Here is a 19,879-nt window from a genome sequence, read left to right as displayed (position 1 = left end):
AGACAAAACCTCAAGCATACTGACCTTCCTCTCGAAGAGGCCAGCAGGTGAGGAAAGACAACTTCATCGAGGGAAGGATTCCTCTGCATCAGGCACTGTGCTGCCTGCTTCACAGGTGCTGTCTCCTTTAGTCCTCCCAACAGTCCTTCTTAATTCCACCCTCCACCCCATTCCCCTGCCCCCGCCCCGCCCCCAGCCCCTTCTGGAAGCTTATCCTGAACCCTGCAGCCCATCTCTTCCACTGCCTCCTGTGGGCACTGCTAGGCGGACATTCTTCAGGAGCAAACGCCCCAGTTAGTTAGCACTGATCATGTATTTTGGGCTTCCTCTTCACGCAGACTATAAACTCAAAGACAAGTACCATGTTCTCGTTTTTGCCAGCTAAAGCACACAGCTTTATTGGTGATACATAAAAATGCAGACTTGGTGGATGAGGCTGAGTCAGTACAACTCATAGAAGGGGAGTGTACATTTTTTGCTGAATAGGTTTACCATCCATAGGCTCGTGAAGAAAAGAGAGTAAATGAAAAAGAATTCAACCTACGCAGCAACCAATGCATTTTCGGCACAAGCTCCCATATGGGTCTGGTCTCCACAAGACGGTCCAGCTTAGACAGGGAGACCACCACAGGCAAGGCATCCCTTGTCAGGCTAGAAAATGTTGTCCTTTCACCACACAGCTGAAATGATCCCTTTACCACAGGAAGAAGGCCGCAAGGGAGCAATTTACAATGCGCACTGCCTGCAGACTGCAAAACCAAGAGGTTACTCAAAGCTCTGTGGGAACCCCTGCCTGGCCAACAAGAGAGTGGTCCTGGATTTAGCGAGTGTAACTTTCACCCAGAGATATGGCTATTGGCTAAGGCTGGATCTTCAATAGCACCCACTGCAGAGTCTTTGATTGAGAACACAAGTGTGTGGTTCACTGATCGGGTTTTGGTTCGGGGTGGATCAGTCCCATCCTGTTGGAGGGGGCCATTTAAGAGGCCGGGATTTCTGGGAGAAGCTGTCTGTTTGCGTTCCTGATAAAGAGGGACAGGAAGGAGAGCAACATCTGGGCTCCCAGCAACTCCCCTGCCAAGACTGGCTTTTCAGACAAACCCATCAAGGGTTTCACAACGTGCCCCTCAGCACATTCACTTCCCTCTGGTATCAAAGGAAACTTCAAGTCTGAAACGGACTTGGCAAGCATGTTATTAATAACTGTCATGATTATTAACAAATTTAATCCGGCCTGCTGCAGAAATGAGTTGCAGCAAAGTGACACAGTCTCCCGACACACTTCGTTGATGTACATCTTAATCTGGCCCTGATTTTCAACACTGGCTTTCAAGTTATCCAGGGCACAGAAAGCCTCAACAGCAGGGTCGGGAATAGGGATCGTGTTTCCAGCAATGGAGAGGCTGGCCAAATGACTATCGATATCGTGGCTAAATGAAAAACCAGTGTCCCTGGGCTGAGCTAACAACACTTTTCCCTGAATGAAAGGGCACTTGGAGAGGCCAAGAACACAACTGAAATTTTCAATATCTTAAGCATTACTAAATAAAAGTCCTCATTTTCATTAGTGAACGAGTGATTTTTCTTCATTCAGACTATTTCCTCTTTGAGAGGCCCTAGGTTCCTACTGCCCATATCTCATGTCAACCTCATCCCCAGGACTTGGTTTTTCCTGGATCTTTGAGTAAAGACCAGACCCCTTACCCATCCTTATCCATCTGAAGTTCCCTACAATCCTGGTTGTTTCTCACTGTGGTTATATCCTCTTCTGATTATTGGATGAACACTGTAGCAACTTCTAGCCCTGACCTCCAGAACTGCTTTCACTAAATCGGCATTTCGAGCACACTCTATATCTGTGAGAAGTCACAGGAGGTTCTCAGTCTTTTAAAAGCTATCTAATTGTCATGTTCTAGGTAGGATACTGTTAGACGTTCTTTTCCTGGACACAAATTGCACTAACTGCCATCTGACAGGAAACTAGTGGAAATGCAAATACATAGAGCTTTCATATGAGTTTCCATAGATATACATGTCAATACTCAGGATACAAGGGTATCAGTATCTCTCTTTCCTGAGTTAGGGTCTTAACTTTCGAACGTTTCTCCTCTGGTATTTATCTCCCTTAAGCTCATTCCCACTGTTTCCTCAGAGGTACAGCATTTAACTTTTCCGGCACCCAAGTAAGAGGAGAGGAGAACAAAGACAAGGAGAGGTAGCTGAGTTGCCTCTAGACCCTGCATTTTGACTCCAACCTCCCTCCCCATCCCTATCTCCAAGAGATAACAATGTGTAGAGCAATTTCCTTCTTCCTTTGCCTAGATTTATGTCTACTTGTAGACACAGAAGAAAGGAGACTGGTAGATGTACAGGCACATATGTGTCCTCTCTCCAGAGTGAGAAGTCTGGCTTTAAAATGTCTCCCATTTAGGTCTTAGGCACAGCCCCTACCCTGCCCTCCAGACCATTTCATCACCCCATCCTTCCCCCACAAATGCCCACCTTTTCCATTCCTCTGCGCCCCAGTCACTCTCTTGACCTCGGTTTCTTCCATCAAATGGCCACTTTTCTGTTCTACCCGTCATTTCTGCTCTATAAACACTGCTTCCCCAGAGCCTAAAAGGATTGGGGTTAAGTAATGCTTTTCTGAAGGCTGGATCGTGAAAGAACAGGTTCTGGTTTTGGGCTTGCCTCTACCGCCACCTTGTGACCGGCCCAGGCCCCACGTTTCCTTGAAAGAACTCACTTCAGTTTCTACTAAACATCCTGCATGTAATGGGTTTCCTCTTCCTTTCCTTTGGGTTGTGCTGCCCCCTACAGACAGACAAGCTAACCAACAGATAAAGGTCTGTGAACATTTAGTGCAGGGTGTTAGGCCACAGTTCCTACCTTTTACTGATTCAAGACTGTCAAACGGTCCCCACCTCTCACTCCCAGATCCCAGCATCAGCTCTGCCCCCGACCTCATGCACCATTTAGAGAACTAAAATGAGCTGGTGGATAGCCAGAGGGTGTGGGGAAAGCTGACTCTGCCCCTTCAGGTCTCTGCTACCTAACTCCACCGCGACCCCAAGACTCCCCAGGCAATGCTCACTCTCACACCAACCTGAACACAATCAGAGAAGTTTCTTCCTTCTTCACTTGGCTACAAACACATCTCCCTGATATCAACAGGAAGCTGATGGCCGGACCAAAAAGACCACCTCTCCACAATTCTTGGTCACCTGAGATACGTCACCAATGAGCCATGGTCCCCAAGTTTCTCTCCTACCAGTAGTGATGCAAGAGTATGCCCGCCCCTCTCCTTTCCCCCCGCAGCACACCAGACCTGTCACTCATTTTTTCTTTGCCAATCCCAGAGACCAAAAGATAAGGCATTTCCATTTTGTTGAAATTTGCCTTTCTCTAATTTCCAAGGAAGGAACCTATCTTCTCCTGGAGCAACTATTTCAGTTTATACTTCTTTATCTTCTATTAGAATATAGGGCAACAGCCCATCTCTTCACTTCCCCTCCACTCAGCCGCTAATATCCATTATCTTTCTTGGACTCATGAGAAAGCACATTGCATGAAATAAGACATAGAGCAAGAGATAATTTAGATATTTATTGCCTCTGCTCATTTTCTTGGAAATACTGGCTTTTTATAAAGATTTGTACATGCTTTTATATGCATAAGGAGTGATGTTTGCCAAAATGTTGCCACTGGTTATTTCTGAGACATATATTTAAGGCATAATACATTCTAGGTATAGTGCCAACTGCTAAGGTCAATGGGACATGGAGATGAACAGACTTGTCTCTTAGTAAAGACCACCTGGTTTCTCAGACAGGCCCCCACAAGGCAGCATTTACCTTGCTGAGTTCACACACTCCAGGATCTAGATCTTAATTTTGTCTTCAGACTAAAAATATGCACAACTGGTGACCTTATGCACAACACAAATGCATACATATGTTCACCAAAAGACAAGAATAACAATATGCATAGTAGCACTGTTCATATTATCCCCAACCGGAAACAACTCAAATATCCATTAACAATAGAATGGATAAATAAAATACAGTATATTCATAAATGTGGAGTATATTCATAAATGGCAATGAATACTATATATGCAACAGTATGGATTAATCTCACAATGTTAGCTAAAATAAAAAAGAGACAAAAGGGGCTTCCCTGGTGGCGCAGTGGTTGAGAGTCCGCCTGCCGATGCAGGGCACATGGGTTCGTGCCCCGGTCCAGAAAGATCCCACATGCCGCGGAGCGGCTGGACCTGTGAGCCATGGCCGCTGAGCCTGAGCATCCGGAGCCTGTGCTCCACAACGGGAGAGGCCACAGCAGTGAGAGGCCCGCGTACCGCCAAAAAAAAAAAAAAAGAGACAAAAGAATACATACTGTGTGACTTCCTTTACAGAAAGTTAAAAAAAAAAAAACATAAAACTAATCCATGGTTTTAGAAGTCAGAATAGTGGTTACCCTTGGGATGCACTATTGACTAGATGGGCACATGGGGGAAGCTTCCAATGTGCTGTTCATGTTTTGTTCCTTACTCACTTTGTGAAAATTTATTGAGCTGAACACTTAGGATTTGTTCACTATTCTGTGTATATGGTATACTTCTACAAAGATTTACCAAAAGTTCTCAATAACGAGTTAGGGAAATGGGAGATGAGTAAATGAAACCAATCCTCCTGCTGATCTGGAGAAGCTGGACAAAACATAGATTTTCATTTCCCTGAAGGCATTAGAGGGCTAACAAGATGGTGAAGAATACCTGGTTCAGAATAGGAGTGGGAAAAGTTGAGCTTAATGTTACGGCCACTTTTCCCAATGGCGCATATGCAGTTATTGAGGGAACTACTGAGAGGCTATGTAGAATTTTGGGTAGCCTTGGGGGACTAGGGAGACAGGTACTGGAATCCAAATCTTGCCAAGAGGTATACCCAGTAAACCCTAAAATCTTTGGATTGTGATGCTGAAAGAGCTGCGCCTCAGAGTTAGAGTGAAGGAGACGTAGACAGGCTTTTTTTATTTTTTAACATCTTTATTAGAGTATAATTGCTTTACAATGGTGTGTTAGTTTCTGCTTTCTAACAAAGTGAATCAGTTATACATATACATATATCCCCATATCTCTTCCCTCTTGCGACTCCTTCCCTACCACCCTCCCTATCCCACCCCTCCAGGTGGTCACAAGCCACCTAGCTGATCTCCCTGTGCTATGCAGCTGCTTCCCGCTAGCTATCTATTTTACGTTTGGTAGTGTATATATGTCCATGCCACCTCTTACTTTGTCCCAGCTTACCCTTCCCCCTTCCCGTGTCCTCAAGTCCATTCTCTAGTAGGTCTGCATCTTTATTCCCGTCTTGCCCTAGGTTCTTCATGACCATAGGGTCTGTCATACAGAGTGAAATAAGTCAGAAAGACAAAAACAAATACCGTAAGCTAACACATATATATGGAATCTAAAAAAAAAAAAAGGTCATGTAGACAGGCTTTTACAAGGACTTCAGTTTAACTTTAAGTAATCTCAACCATTGGAAATTGGATTAAGGTAATTCCAGAGTGCTAATGCCTCTAGGTGCCTTGCAGAGACAAATACAAATTCTCTTCAGAGAGAAACAATATCGGCCTCAAATTTTTTCTGAAGTTTCGTAAAATACTATATCTAGCACACAATAGAAAACAACCAAGTACACAAGAAGACAAGACAAAATTAACAAAAGTCATCGGAAATGACACACAATAGAAAAAGACACATCGGGGCTTCAGATATTAGAGTTATCAGACATAGATTTAAAATAAATATGCTTACTATGCTTAAGGAGATAAAGGACAATATAGAGAATTTCTGCAGATAAATGGAAACTATTAAAAAGTATAAAACAAATTCTAGACCTGAAAAATAGAATAATCTCAATTAAGAACTGAATGGAAGGATTTAACAGCAGAGTACATATAGGTGAAGAGAAAATTATTGAACAGGAAGGTAGGTTGGAAGAAACTATCCAGAAAAAATGCCAGAGTCACAAAAGGATGAAAACATTGAGTGGCTAAGAGACAGAGAATACAGAAAGATTTCAAGTAACGTATGTATACTTGAAATCCAGGAAGAGAAGAGAATGAAGAGAGGAGAGAATGAATGAGGCAGAAGTAATATCTGAGGAAATAATGGTTGACAATTTTCTGAAACTTTCCAAAATGTCAAGCTACATATTCAAGAAGCCATTCAAATCTCAAGTATGATAAAATTTAGGATTAGAAGATGTGGTATATATCATGATTTCATATATACTTATTTTGTATATTACCACCGAACTCTCTTATAGTTCTTATAGTTTTATATCTTTTTCAGTAACTAATTATGTAATATGCAATATGTGGCATAAATGTTGCAAGTACTTTCTCCAGGGTCAGTGTCAGAAATCATTAATTGGTCATCTGATCGAGGCTAGGTGCAATAAATCCTTCTCAAGCTGCACTCTGTTGGGAGACAATTCTCTGTGGCTTTGTCATGTGCCTGCACATATTCTGAGTAAGGCACTCACTGCCCATTGTTCTGAACTATCTTTTCAAGGTTGTATAGCAAACAGCCTTGGAAGATAGAGATAGTGTCTCCCTCATGAGCAAAGGTAAGATTTGCTAGTAAGGATAAAAGACTCAGATTCTTTAAGCTCAGAGTTCTTCTGTGACATATCTCATTTTGTGTGTTGGTGTCATCTGGCTCTCTTCATATCACCAGCTGGGAAATGGGATCCAGGAACTGGTGTAAAAATGCTGATACTCTGGCTACTGCTATTGATGTGAGTAATAAATTGTCTTTCATTTCTGAAAAAAAAAAGATGTGGTATATAAAGCAAAAAATGGACAGAACTATAAGAAATAATAGAGGTGCCCAATCATAGTGGGAGATTTTAAAATATCTTATTTTGTAGATGACAGAATAAGCATATAAAAATAGCAGAAATATAGAAGATTTGAACATGATTAGCAAATATGACTCAATTAGTTCAATCCCTAATTGGTATAAAACTACACTCAACAATCACAAAAGTTTCATTCAAAAAAACATATGGAACATATACAAGGTATATCTCATTTTATTGTATTTCCCTTTATTGCACTTCGCAGATACTACATATTTTACAAATTGAAGGTTTGTAGCAACCCTGTGTCAAGTCTATCGGTACAACTTTTCCAGTAGCATTTGCTCACTACATGTCTCTGTGTCACATTTTGGTAATTCTCACAATATTTCAAAGTTTTTCATTATCATTATATTTATTATGGTGATCTGTGATCAGTGATCTTTGATGTTATTATTGCAAAAAGAGTACAACTCGCTGAAAGCTCAGATGACAGAATTTTTTAGCAATAAAGTATTTTAAGTTAAGGTATGTACATTATTTTTTAGACATAATTCTATTGCACACTTAATAGACTACGATACTGTAAGCATAACTTTTATAGGCACTGGGAAACTAAAATATTCATGTGATTCACTTTATTGTGATATTCACTTTGTTGTGGTGATCTGGAACTGAACCCACAATATATCTGAGGTATGTCTGTATCAAAATTGATCATATACTGGGACATAAAGCAAGTTTTAACAAATTTCAAAAGATTGAAATCATACAGTGTGTGTTCCCTAACCATGGTGCAATAAACTAAAAATCATAAAAATATAACCAATAATCTGCATATTTTTTGGAATTAGGAAATACATTTTTAAATAACCCATGGGTCAAAGAAGAAATCATAATTAAAATTTGAAAATATTTTGCATGGGATAGTAATAAAAATATTACATTCAAATTTATAGAGGATAGTTTGCTTCTGGCTATGACAGCCTACTAATAGAAGACCAATCCTCTCACTTAGAAGGATAAGAAAAGCTGAAAAATCAATTGTTATTACATTTAAACAAGTTAAATTGTTTAAAGACATTGGAGAGGGACTTCCCTGGTGGTGCAGTGGTTAAGAATCCACCTGCAAATGCAGGGGACATGGGTTTGATCCCTGGTCCGGGAAGATCCCACATGCCACAGGGCAACTAAGCCTGTGCACCACAACTACAGAGCCCGTGCTCTAGAGCCTGTGAGCCACAACTACTGAAGCCCACCCGCTCCAGGTCCCGTGTGCCACGACTACTGAGACAACGTGTTGGAAGTACTGAAGCCCACGCGCCTAGAGCCCACATACCGCAACGAAGAATAGCCCCTGCTCACCACAACTAGAGAAAGCCTGTGCACAGCAATGAAGACCTAACACAACCAAAAAAAAGAAGACATTGGAGAGCTGTGAAAGCAGCCAGGATTTGAAGTACCAAAATCGTGGAGAGAAGGGAAACTTAAAGAGGTGAAACACATTTGACACCAATTTTCCTCTTGAAGCATTTGTCAATTCATTATCAACATGGGTGGAGAGACTGAAAAATAAGCTGCTAAGAGTCAAAAAACCTTAGTAGAACTTTCAGCAGTTACACAGAGTTAAGGATTCAAAATCTAGAACTTAGGGCTACCTACACATCTAGGATTTGATGGGCTAAGATCTTGGAGAAAGGAAATTACAAAGAAATGAAACTGATTTTCTCTTTGAGGCATTCACCAATTCTTAAATGGGTGTAGAGCTAGAAGCAAAGAAACCAAGTAGAAAAAGGCGATTAAGAGGCTAGGAAGATAAACTGAGCTTTTGGCAGCTTCATAGTGCAGGGAAGATAAAAGTTGGAGTTTGTAGATTTCCAAGGTTGGGGGAACCAATAAATTCCCTAGGCTGTCAGTTAGAACCCCTAAAGTATTACACCCTAGGAATAAGGGTGAACTAGAAATAGAATAGGTCTGACAAAGATTGAAATCCAACCTCAAATTAGTTCAATTCTTGATTAGCTTAAGGTAATTTACTCTTATACTGCTTTGCCAAAGCCAAAGCAAATCTTCTACAAATCAAGACAAAGTCATCTACATTTTCTAGAATTTTTCATTCATAATATTTAGCACTCAAACAAAAGCATACCAAGAGATACGACAAACAGAATTTTTTTAAAGGAGAAAAAGAAATAAACAATAGAAATGGACCTATAGAAGATTAAGCTATTAGAGGTATCACACATAGACTTTAAAAGAATTGTGATTAATATGTTCAAGAAAACAGAAAACAAGATAGATGTTTTCACCCAATAACTGAAATGTGGGGGGAAAAGAATCAAATGGAAATTCTCAAAGTAAAAATGTAATAGTGAGCTTCAGCTCCAATATATGAAGAGTTGAAAGTCCTCATTGCCCTCCTTACAATAAGAAAAATGTTGAACAAATAGAAAATCAACAACTTCTCTAAGATTGATCAGAGAATTGAGGTCACAGGGCAAAACAGCACCCCCAAAGTCTGGAGATATAGGAAGAATCACAGCTAAGATGAGACTACTTGAAGCAGTAACTGGTCAGAATACCTTCAATGGTCATTTTGAATTGCTAGAGACTGGATGTGGATTCGCTTAAGAGTTAAAAATCTATGGGCAGGGTCACTTTTGAGGGGATCATCACATTTTCACTATTTTCTTCCCTGATGGAACACAACAGGTTCTCACAATGAAGATCAGAGAAAATTTCCCTCATATTTCTGTCAGGGGGAGGGGAAAATAACCATTTTGAATTATGCCCAGGGAAAAAATAACCATTTTGAAATACATCCAAAATGTTCTCCATAACAAAAGCTATCCTGAAAGGGAAACTACTTTACCAGGGCCTTATCTGACCTGGGGGAAGGACGACTGGCTAGTTTCAGCTCCATCTAGACTTCCTGTCTCATGTAAAGGGAGAAAAAAAACACCATTAATCAACCGGATCTAATTAACATTGGTAGAATATTTAATCCAACAACAGCAAAAAATACACATACTTCTTAGGCTCACATAAAATATTAACCAAGACAGACCACATTTTAGGCCATAAAACACACTTAACAAGCTTAAAAGAGTAGAAAGCATATGAAGTATTCTCTCAGACCACATGGAATTAAACTAGAAATCAATAACAGAAAGATAGCTGCAAAATCTCTAAATATTTGAAGATTAAACAACACACTCTTAAAACATGTGTCAAAGAAGAAGTCACAAAATAAATTTTTAAATATTTTGATATAAATTAAAATCTTGATATAACTTATCAAAAATTATGGTATCCAGTGAAAAAAGTGCTAAATTTATGGAAATTAATGCATACACAAATGTCCCCTGCTTTTTGAAAGTTTGCTTCATGCTACTTGCTTTTTTACAAAAAACCTACATTAGTACCTGTTTTCTCAAACTGAAAGAAATCCAAAGGCAATTTTTGCTTTTATGGAAAAAGATGAAAAGAGAAAATAGCATTCAGCATTTGTTTTGCAGCAAGCCAAGCTATTATGGAAGCAGCATGTACCCCAAGGAGTGAGAGTAGCATTCACTGCCAAGCTCCTTCCCTGTGAACTACACTCATCATCTCAGCATCAAGGTGCCATAGCTTTGAACTGTGCCTGTGAGCATCTGTGCTTTATCTTAGTTTATTTTGTGCATCCATTAACAATATTTGTCCTAAGGTAATTGCTTCTTCACTTTAAGCCATTTTGGCTTGTGAACGCTCTACTTTTGGACAGCAGTGGAAACCTGTATTAGAAAATAAGAAAGAGGGGAGATGTGGCCAAGATAGTGGAGGAGTAAGCCCCTGAACTCACCTCCTTTCATGGGAACATCAAAATTACAACTATTTACAGAGCAACTATCTATGGGAATGACCTGAAGACTAGCAGAAAACATCTTCCACAACTGAAGATATAAAGAAGGAACCACAATGGGATGGGTAGGAGGGGCAGACACACAATATATCCAAGACTCACATCCTTGGGTAGGTGACCCACAGTGGGAGGATAAACACAATCACAGAGTTTCTCCCCAAAGAGCAAAGGATCTGAGCCCCATATTGGGCTCCCCAGCCTGAGGGTCCTGCACCAGGGAGACAAACCTCCAGAATGTCTGACTTTGAAGGCCAGTGGAGCTTGCAAACAGAAGAGTCTGAGGGGTATAGGAAACAAAGATTCTGCTCTTAAAGCTCGTGCAGCTGTTTTGGAAGTTTCCTCATTAGCATCAGTGTCCTTGTAGTAGAAAGAACACCCACATGCCACGGAACAGCTAAGCCCATGTGCCACAACTACTTGAACCTGTGCTCTAGAGCCCACGCACCACAACTACTGAGCCCACGCACCACAACTACTGAAGCCTGCACACCCTAGAGCCTATGCTCCAAAACAAGAGAAGCCACTGCAAACGAGAAGCGCACACACTGCAACAAAGAGTAGCCCCTACTCACTGCAACTAGAGAAAGCCTGTGCATAGCAATGAAGACCCAACATGGCCAAAATTTTTTAAAAGTACACTAGAAGGAATCAACAGTAGATTAGATGATACAGAGGAATGGATCAGTGAACTGGAAGACAGTGTAGTGGAAATCACACAAGCTGAACAGAAAAAACAAAAAAGAATTTTAAAAAATGAGGATAGTTTAGGAGACCTCTGGAATGACATTAAGCTACCATTTGCATTATAGAGATCCCAGGAGAAGAGACAGAGAAAGGGGCAGCGAACTTATTTGAAGAAATAATAGCTGGAAACTTACCTAACCCAGGGAAGGACACAGACATTTCCTCTAGTATCAGGAACAAGACAAGGATGCTCACTCTCACCACTTTTATTCAACATACTATTGGAAGTCCTAGCCACAGCAGTCAGACAACAAAAAGAAATAAAAGGCATCCAAATTGGAAAGGAAGAAGTAAAACTGTCACTGTTTGCAGATGACATGATACTATTTATAGAAAATCTTAAAGATGCCACCAAAAAACTGTTAGAACTAATAAATTCAGTAAGGTTTCAGGATACAAAATTAATATACAGAAATCTGTAGAATTTCTATACACTATCAACAAACTATCAGAAATAAAAATTATGAAAACATTTACAACTGCATAAGAAAAGAATAAAAAACCTAGGAATAAACCTAAGCAAGAAAGTAAAAGACTGGTACTAAGAAAACTATAAAACATTGATAAAAGAAATTGAAGACAACACAAACAAAGGGAAAGATATACCATGCTCATGGATTGGAAGGATTAATATTGTTAAAATGACCAATCTACAAATTCAAATGGAATCCTATCAAAACACCAATGGCATTTTTCAAAAAACTAGAACAAATAATTCTAAAATTTATATGGAAATACAAAAGACCTGAAATAGCCAAAACAACTTTGAGAAAAAAAGAACAAAGCTGGACATATAACATTCCCTGATTTCAAATTATACTACAAAGCTACAATACTCAAAACAGTATAGTACTGGCACAAAAACAGAAACATAGATCAATGGAACAGAATAGAGAGCACAGAAATAAATCTACACTTACAAGGTCAATTAATCTATGACAAAAGGGGCAAAAATATACAATGGGGAAAAGACAGTCTCTTCAATAAATTGTGTTGGGAAAACTGGACAACTACATGCAAAATAATCAAACTGTACTACTTTCTCATACCATATACAAAAGTAAACTCAAAATGGATTAAAGATTTAAATATAAGACCTAAAACCATAAAACTCCTAGAAGAAAACATAGACAGTATGCTCTTTGAATCAATCTTAGCAATATTTTTTTTGATATGTCTCCTCAGGCAAAGATGATAAAAACAAAAATAGACAAACGGGATTACTTCAAAGTAAAAAGCTTTGCACAGTGAAGGAAAATATCAACAAAAGAAAAATGCAGCCTACTGAATGGGAGAAGATATTTGCAAATGATATATTTGATAAGGGGTTAATATCCAAATATGCAGATAATTCATACAAATCAATAACAATAAAACAAACAACTCAATTAAAAGATGGGCAGAGAACCTGAAAAGACATTTTTCCAAAGAAGACATACAGACAGCAGACAGACACTTGAAGTGATGCTCAACATCACTAATCATCAGGGAAATGCAAATTAAAATCACAATGAGATACCACCTTACACCTGTTGGAATAGCCATTACCAAAAAACACCAAAACAAAACAAAAAAAGAAAAAAAAATAACAAGTGTTGATAAGGATGTAGAGAAAAGAGAACCTTCATTTACTGTTGGTGTAGCTACTGTGGAAAACAGTATGGAGACTCCTCACAAATTTAAAAGTAGGACTACCATGATCCAGCAATTCCATTTTTGGATATTTTTCCAAAGAAAACAAAAACACTAATTCAAAAAGATATATGCACCCTTATGTTCACTGCAGGTATTATTTACAAGATAGTATGGATAATATACCAAGATACAGAAGCAACCTAAGTGTCCATTGATGGGTGACTGAATAAAGAAATTGGGGTATACATATATACCATTGTGTTAGTTTCAGGAATACAGCAAAGTGATTCGGATACACACAATGAAATACTACTCAGCCATAAGAAAGAATAAAATCTTACCATAGTGACAGCATGGATGGACCTTGAGGGTATTATGCTAAGTGAAGTAAGTCAGACAGAGAAAGACAAATATTATATGACAGCACTTATATGTGGAATCTTAAAAAAAGTACAAATGAACTTATTTACAAAACAGAAACAGACTCACAGATATAGAAAACAAGCTTATGGTTACCAAAGTTGAAGGGGGGAGGGATAAATTAGGAATATAGGATTAACAGATATACACTACCATATACAAAATAGGTAAACAACAAGGATTTACTGTTGCACAGGGAACAATATTCAATATCTTGTAATAACCTATAATTGAAAAGACTCGAAAAAAAAATTATATCCAAATGACTTTGCTGTACACCTGAAACTAACACAGTATTGTAAATTAACTGTACTTCAATAAAAAAATTTATTTTTTAAAATATTTATTTATTTGGTTGAACCTGGTCTTAGTTGCAGAAGGGGGGCTCCTTAGTTGCAGCACATGGGCTCCTTAGTTGTGGCAGGTGGGCTCCTTAGTTATGGTAGGTTGGCTCCTTAGTTGTGGCAGGAGGACTCCTTAGTTGTGGCACGCAAACTCTTAGTTGCGGCATGCATGTGGGATCTAGTTCCCTGGTCAGGGATCAAATCTGAGGCCCCTACATTGGGAGCACAGAGTCATATCCAATAAAAAAATTTTTTAAAAACTTTTATCCATCCAGAAATAAAAAGAAACTTCCATAATTTGATTAAAAACTATCTACAAAAACAAAGGAACAAACATCACAGTTAATGTTGAAATATCAGGAGATTCCACCTGAGATATGTAATAAGAAAAGGATGACCACTGTCATCACTTTTATTCATCACCATGATGGGGATGCTAGACTTTGCAAAAAGGGAAGAAAAAGAAAAAGTACAAGAATTGAAAAGGAAGAAAGACAATTTGCATACAAAATTATTGCATATGTAGAAAATCCAAAAGAATCTATAAATAAACTATTAAAATTAATAAATGATTTAACAAGATCACACAATACAATGTCTATATATATATATATATATATATTTTTTTTTTTTTTTTTTTTTTTTGTGGTACGTGGGCCTCTCACCGCTGTGGCCTCTCCCGTCGCGAAGCACAGGCTCTGGACGCGCAGGCCCAGCGGCCATGGCTCACAGGCCCAGCCGCTTCGTGGCACGCGGAATCCTCCCGGACCAGGACACACACCCACGTCCCCTGCATCGGCAGGCAGAGTCTCAACCACTGCGACACCAGGGAAGGCCCTGTCAATATATTATTAATAATCAGCTCTATTCCCATAACAGCAGCAAGAAATTAGAAATGAAATTTTAAGAACAAAGTCACAAAAACCTCCAAGTCCTAGAAATAATTCTAACAAAATATGTGCAAGTCTGAAGATGAAAATTCAGACATTATTGAAAGAAATTAAAGAAGACATAATTAAAGAACGAAATATACCATGTTAATGTATTGGAGAACTCAATATTGTAAAAACGTTAATTCCTTCCAAATTGATCTATAGATTCATTGCAATCACAATTAAAATCCAAACAGGTGATGTGTCTGTCTGTGTCTGTATCTGTGTGTGCATAAATTGGCAAGCTTATTTTTTAAATCTATATGGAAAAACAAAGTGCCAAGAATATCGAAGACAATTCCAAAAAAAAACAATAAAGAGGATTTATACTACCAAGTATTAAGATGTATCATAGAGTTTATTTTTATAACTTAGAGATAAGGAAAACTTTCCTCAGGATGAACAAAAGCCCAGAAGCCATAAAGGGAAAATATGAAAAACTTGATCACCTATAGGTGATCACCTATAAAGGGAAAAAAAACATGAATGATGCTAAATGAATTAGATATCCATCTACTTTGAGAGCACTAATTTCTACCTAAGTCAGCTTGCCCTGATTCCCTGAGCACAAAATAAACAACCTTCTGATGATAATTTGGTTTCTGATGCACATTGATCTTAAGGACAGAATGTTCTGAGCAGCCAACACTAAGAATCTGATCTATTTGGTAATTACATTTCGTATAGTAACATAGACTGTCATTCTGTTTTATTTTCAAAAAGAAATTCCACCCCATTTAACATGTTATGTCCATGTGCAAACTTAGAAAAATGCTCAATAAACAGAAGGCTCTAATGTCCAAACAAAGATGCTTGTATTACATTTACTCTTTCACTTTTTAAAATGTAAATGGTCAACAGGGCCAAAAAGTTACACTTAGCCCACTGCCAGTGCTGGATTGAATTCCATTGGCATGAACCTGTTAGGATAAAATTACCCATCCAATTAGGCTTCTTTCCCACCCCCCTACCTTCTCCCTCCACTCAGGCTTACCCCCAAACCTAACATTGCCCAAGCCCTTAACACAAGGCCTGAGAGGGACCCAGTGGAGAGGGGAAAGCATGGAGATACACATCTCTGAAAGTAAATATGTGTTAACCTGCTTGACACCACACCTCAGGGCAGAGCAAACCAGGGGTCATTACCCTAGTCTTCGGCACCCCGAGATGGCAGCACGATAGTTCTCATTTAAAGTCAAGGAAGAGCCACAGTTTAAACAGAGAAATTAGAATAAAACGTTCAACCTGGGATGTGATGTAAAATGAATGTAAAAAGATAGCATGGAAAATAGTCATAATCACTCTTCAAAAAGACCATTCTCAAGGGAATTTAGCAGAGAAATTAACTAAACAGAGGCATAAACACAAAATTTGCCTGAACCACATCAATTTGCTAAACCTACACTTAGAATCTCTTTTGAAACAAGGCAAGTAAAATATGAATTTAAAAATAGAAAACCAGTTTCCTGAGCCTTGAAATATTATGCTTTGGGTGACAATTTATAAGAGAGCTATACTCCATCTTTGTAAAATTCCCTTTGAACACATTTGACTGGGATAGACCCACTTAAATTCCTAAAACCATTAGATGAGAGAAAAACCAAAATAGCAAAATATCCTCTGAGTTTCTAATTTCCTCAGTTACCCAGAAGTTGCCATCCTCTCTAAAGAGAGGACACTGTCCCCTCCCTGCCCCGATGAGCTGCCACAATCACAGAACTGTGCCCTTCCCAAAATGTTTGAGAGTGGCAGCCTCCGATGTGAAAGCATGAGGACATCTGCTGTGGCTGGGCCGGCCCTGTGGCCTCCCTGGACCAGGCAGTCACATATCTGTCTCACACAGCACTTACCAAAGTCTGGGTGATTCTGTGCCAAACAATACCAGGCGTGGGACATCAAAATTGCATGCAGTGCACATAGGGCTGTGTCACGTTAAGACTGGTGCCTTCTCAGTCTTTGTTCAACAAAGGTCCAAAAAATCTTGGCATCCAGCCACACCCAGGTCACCGTATTACCAGAGCAATGACAAATATTATTCTGTATCAAATGCCCACCGGTGCATCACCTTGTGTCATGGGAATTAAGCGGTCATCCACAGAAGACACAGAAGCACAGAGACTACTGCCAATGGTCTCTCAGAAGGAGGAAAGGAAAAGACAAGTGAGAGGGAGGGAGAGGGAAGAATGGGAAGGGATGAGAAAAGAGACCTGCAGGAGCAGATGGACACTGGTCAGACCTGTGCCCCTGCTGCACGGTGGCTTTTTATTACGCAAATTGACCTCATTTTTCACCCCATGTAGAAAAGTCACTCAGCACCCCAAGTTCAAGATATCAATACAGAAGTTTTTATTATTTGCTCCATTCTCCAACTGCTCACCCTACCTGACACATAGGAGCAGCAAGATAAATATAAGTATCTCTGTTTCTCACCCAAGTCTCGCCTATAGGCAACCCCTAAGACTTCACTCTTTCTTCTACACCTTGCTGTGTGGGTTTCTACAAAGTTATGTAGTCAACGTACAGAATCTCATTTCCGTCTCTGTCTTCATCAGGGGGAGTTTTGTGTTGGCTATCTATGGAGGCATTATACAGATGTTTGACTCCATACTAAGCAACTTTAAAGCAACCAGTTGCTCAGGTTTGGAAGGCCACTGGCTCTGCCTCTTACTAATGGAGTGATCTTGGGAATCTTATCCAACTTATCCAAATCCCATTTCTTCTTCAGCAAAAATATAATAATATTTACTTGACATGATTATTGAGACTAAGGTGGGGGTGGGAGGGAAATATATAAAATGCCAATGTCTGACAAATGCTAGGTACCACCCCCCTCTTTTCTTCTATAATATACATGTCTTTGACATGCATATCTTGCTTACCAAATTTGAGTAATATTATTCTAAAAAGGAGAAAACTCAAGGGCTTCTAATATTGTCTGAAATTATTATTATTATAATCTTATTTAATTATTTACAACCTAAAATTAGGCATCAATGCCTTTACTTATAGCTCTTGGAGAGAAAAACATCTTTCCTCTACCCATCTTGGGTTCTGGGCTGGGACTCTGTGACAAAAGACAGGTTAACAAGAGAAGAGCATACACATTTATTTAACACAAGGTTTGCATGATATGGGAGGCTTCATAAGGAAATGAGATCCAAAGAAGTGGCAAAACCTAAATGCTTATATATTGGATTGAAGGAAGAAAAGCAATTGTGCAAAAGAAACTGAAATATGCGGAGACTAAAGGAAGATAAAAGTTATTTTGACAAGAACTGTTTTACAGAATTCTCTCAGCCTCAACTCCCCATCTCTGGAGACAATAATATGTCTTTCTTCCTGGTATAGGAAGGGCATCGTTCACATTGGATTTTTATCTCTTGTCTTCAGGAAGAAAAGGGAAGTTCAGAGTGCACTTCTTGTACCTGCTATTTTTCAAGTGCTTTTAGCTCAAAATAATCCTTATGCCAAAGTGGCATATTTTGGGGTAGCATATTCTGCCACTCTTCACTCTCATACAAAGTACAAAGCAAAAAACTCACAAATTAAAAATAAATCAAGCTACATAACTAAAAAAATTTAAATTAACATTAATTCCATGAGATTGATAATGTTGCTTTGGTGGCTCTAAATCAGTCTGCAACATAAATATGATACCAATGGCAAGAACACAGATTCTCTTGATTTAAACATTCCTTCAGTAGGGTGAGTCTAATGACTCCCCCTCAACCCTCTGCCAGTTTTGTAACTCAAACTACTGCCAAACCTCTATCAGTACAAAGTGATACTTAACTTACTATGGAGCAAATGCATCTTCTATGTATTATGTCTTTACGTAGTCTCATTGATGAGAAACAATTTCATTGATCTAAGATGCCTTTGATTTTTAGATACATCATTATTTTATATACCACTAAGAATGAAAAAAATATACTTCTATTTAAACTATGACACAATGCTAAGGTGCCACCAACTATAAGATCTATCATAACTTCAGAAATACTAAAACTGGGGAGCAGGGGGTGGCAGGGAAACATCTATCTTATGATCAATGAATACAGTGGTGCTCACACTTAGTGCCATGACAGTATTTAACATAAACACAAAATTTGGCTCCCAAGTCACCAGGTGACACTTGAAAATACAGAATATACTTATAATGAATTTCTTTAATGAAAACAGAACGCTTAAAAAACATTTATAGGAAATGCCTTAAACCCAGAAACATGTACATGTACTCCCAGAATTCCACCAACCCTACTTTGAGAAATACTTAGGCTTCATGTCTTCATGTCTGAACCCAGGCATTAGGAATGTTGTAAAAATTGATGAGATGGAATTGAGGAAACATATTCAGTTCTTAGAAGGGAACAAAGACCCTATTCCTTAGAGGAATTATTTTATCAGTTTATTTATTAAAATCCACTGGGCCAACAGGTACACGAAAAGGTGCTCAACATCCACTAATCATCAGGGAAATAGAAATCAAAACCACAATGAAATATCACCTCACACCTGTTATAATGGGTATCATCAAAATGACAAGAGATAACAAGTGTTGGAGAGGGCATGGAGAAAGGGAGCCCTTGTGCACTGTTGGTGGAAATGCAAATTGGTACAGCCACTATGGAAAACAGTATGGAGGTTCCTTAAAAGAAATTGAAAAGTAGAACTATCATATGATCCAGCAATCCCACTTCTGGATATATGTCCAAAGGAAATAAAAACAAGATCTCGAAAAGATATCTGCACATCCATAAGCATTGCATCATTCTTCACAATGGCTAAGATATGGAAACAATCTAAGTGTCTATCAACAGATGAATGGTTAAAGAAGATGTAGTACATATACCACAGCCATGAGAAAGAAGGAAATCTTGCTGTTTTCAATAACTTTGGAAAAACTTGTAGGCAATTATGCTAAGTGAAATAAGTCAGACAGAGAATGATAAATACTGTATGATATCACTTATATGTGGAATCTAAAAAAGACGAACTCAGAGAGTAGAGTGGTAGTTACTGGGGACTGGGGGT

At 38.9% G+C, this 19,879-nt stretch overlaps 1 protein-coding gene across 1 annotated transcript; it reads right to left on the bottom strand.

Moving 5' to 3' along the window:
• Nucleotides 1-368: 368 nt before the first annotated feature.
• Nucleotides 369-1,708, bottom strand: LOC116747144 (protein ARMCX6-like). The gene is made up of 2 exons (XM_032618943.1): nt 1,705-1,708; nt 369-1,530 (listed from the first exon to the last, which is right to left on the bottom strand). The coding sequence occupies exons 1-2, from the start codon at nt 1,706-1,708 to the stop codon at nt 980-982; spliced, it is 555 nt and encodes a 184-aa protein (XP_032474834.1). The 3' UTR covers nt 369-979.
• Between the last annotated feature and the right edge of the window lie 18,171 nt (nt 1,709-19,879).

Source organism: Phocoena sinus, chromosome X (genome assembly GCF_008692025.1).
Source record: "Phocoena sinus isolate mPhoSin1 chromosome X, mPhoSin1.pri, whole genome shotgun sequence".
Lineage (NCBI taxonomy): Eukaryota > Metazoa > Chordata > Mammalia > Artiodactyla > Phocoenidae > Phocoena > Phocoena sinus.
This window is presented reverse-complemented; position numbering and strand designations above follow the sequence as displayed.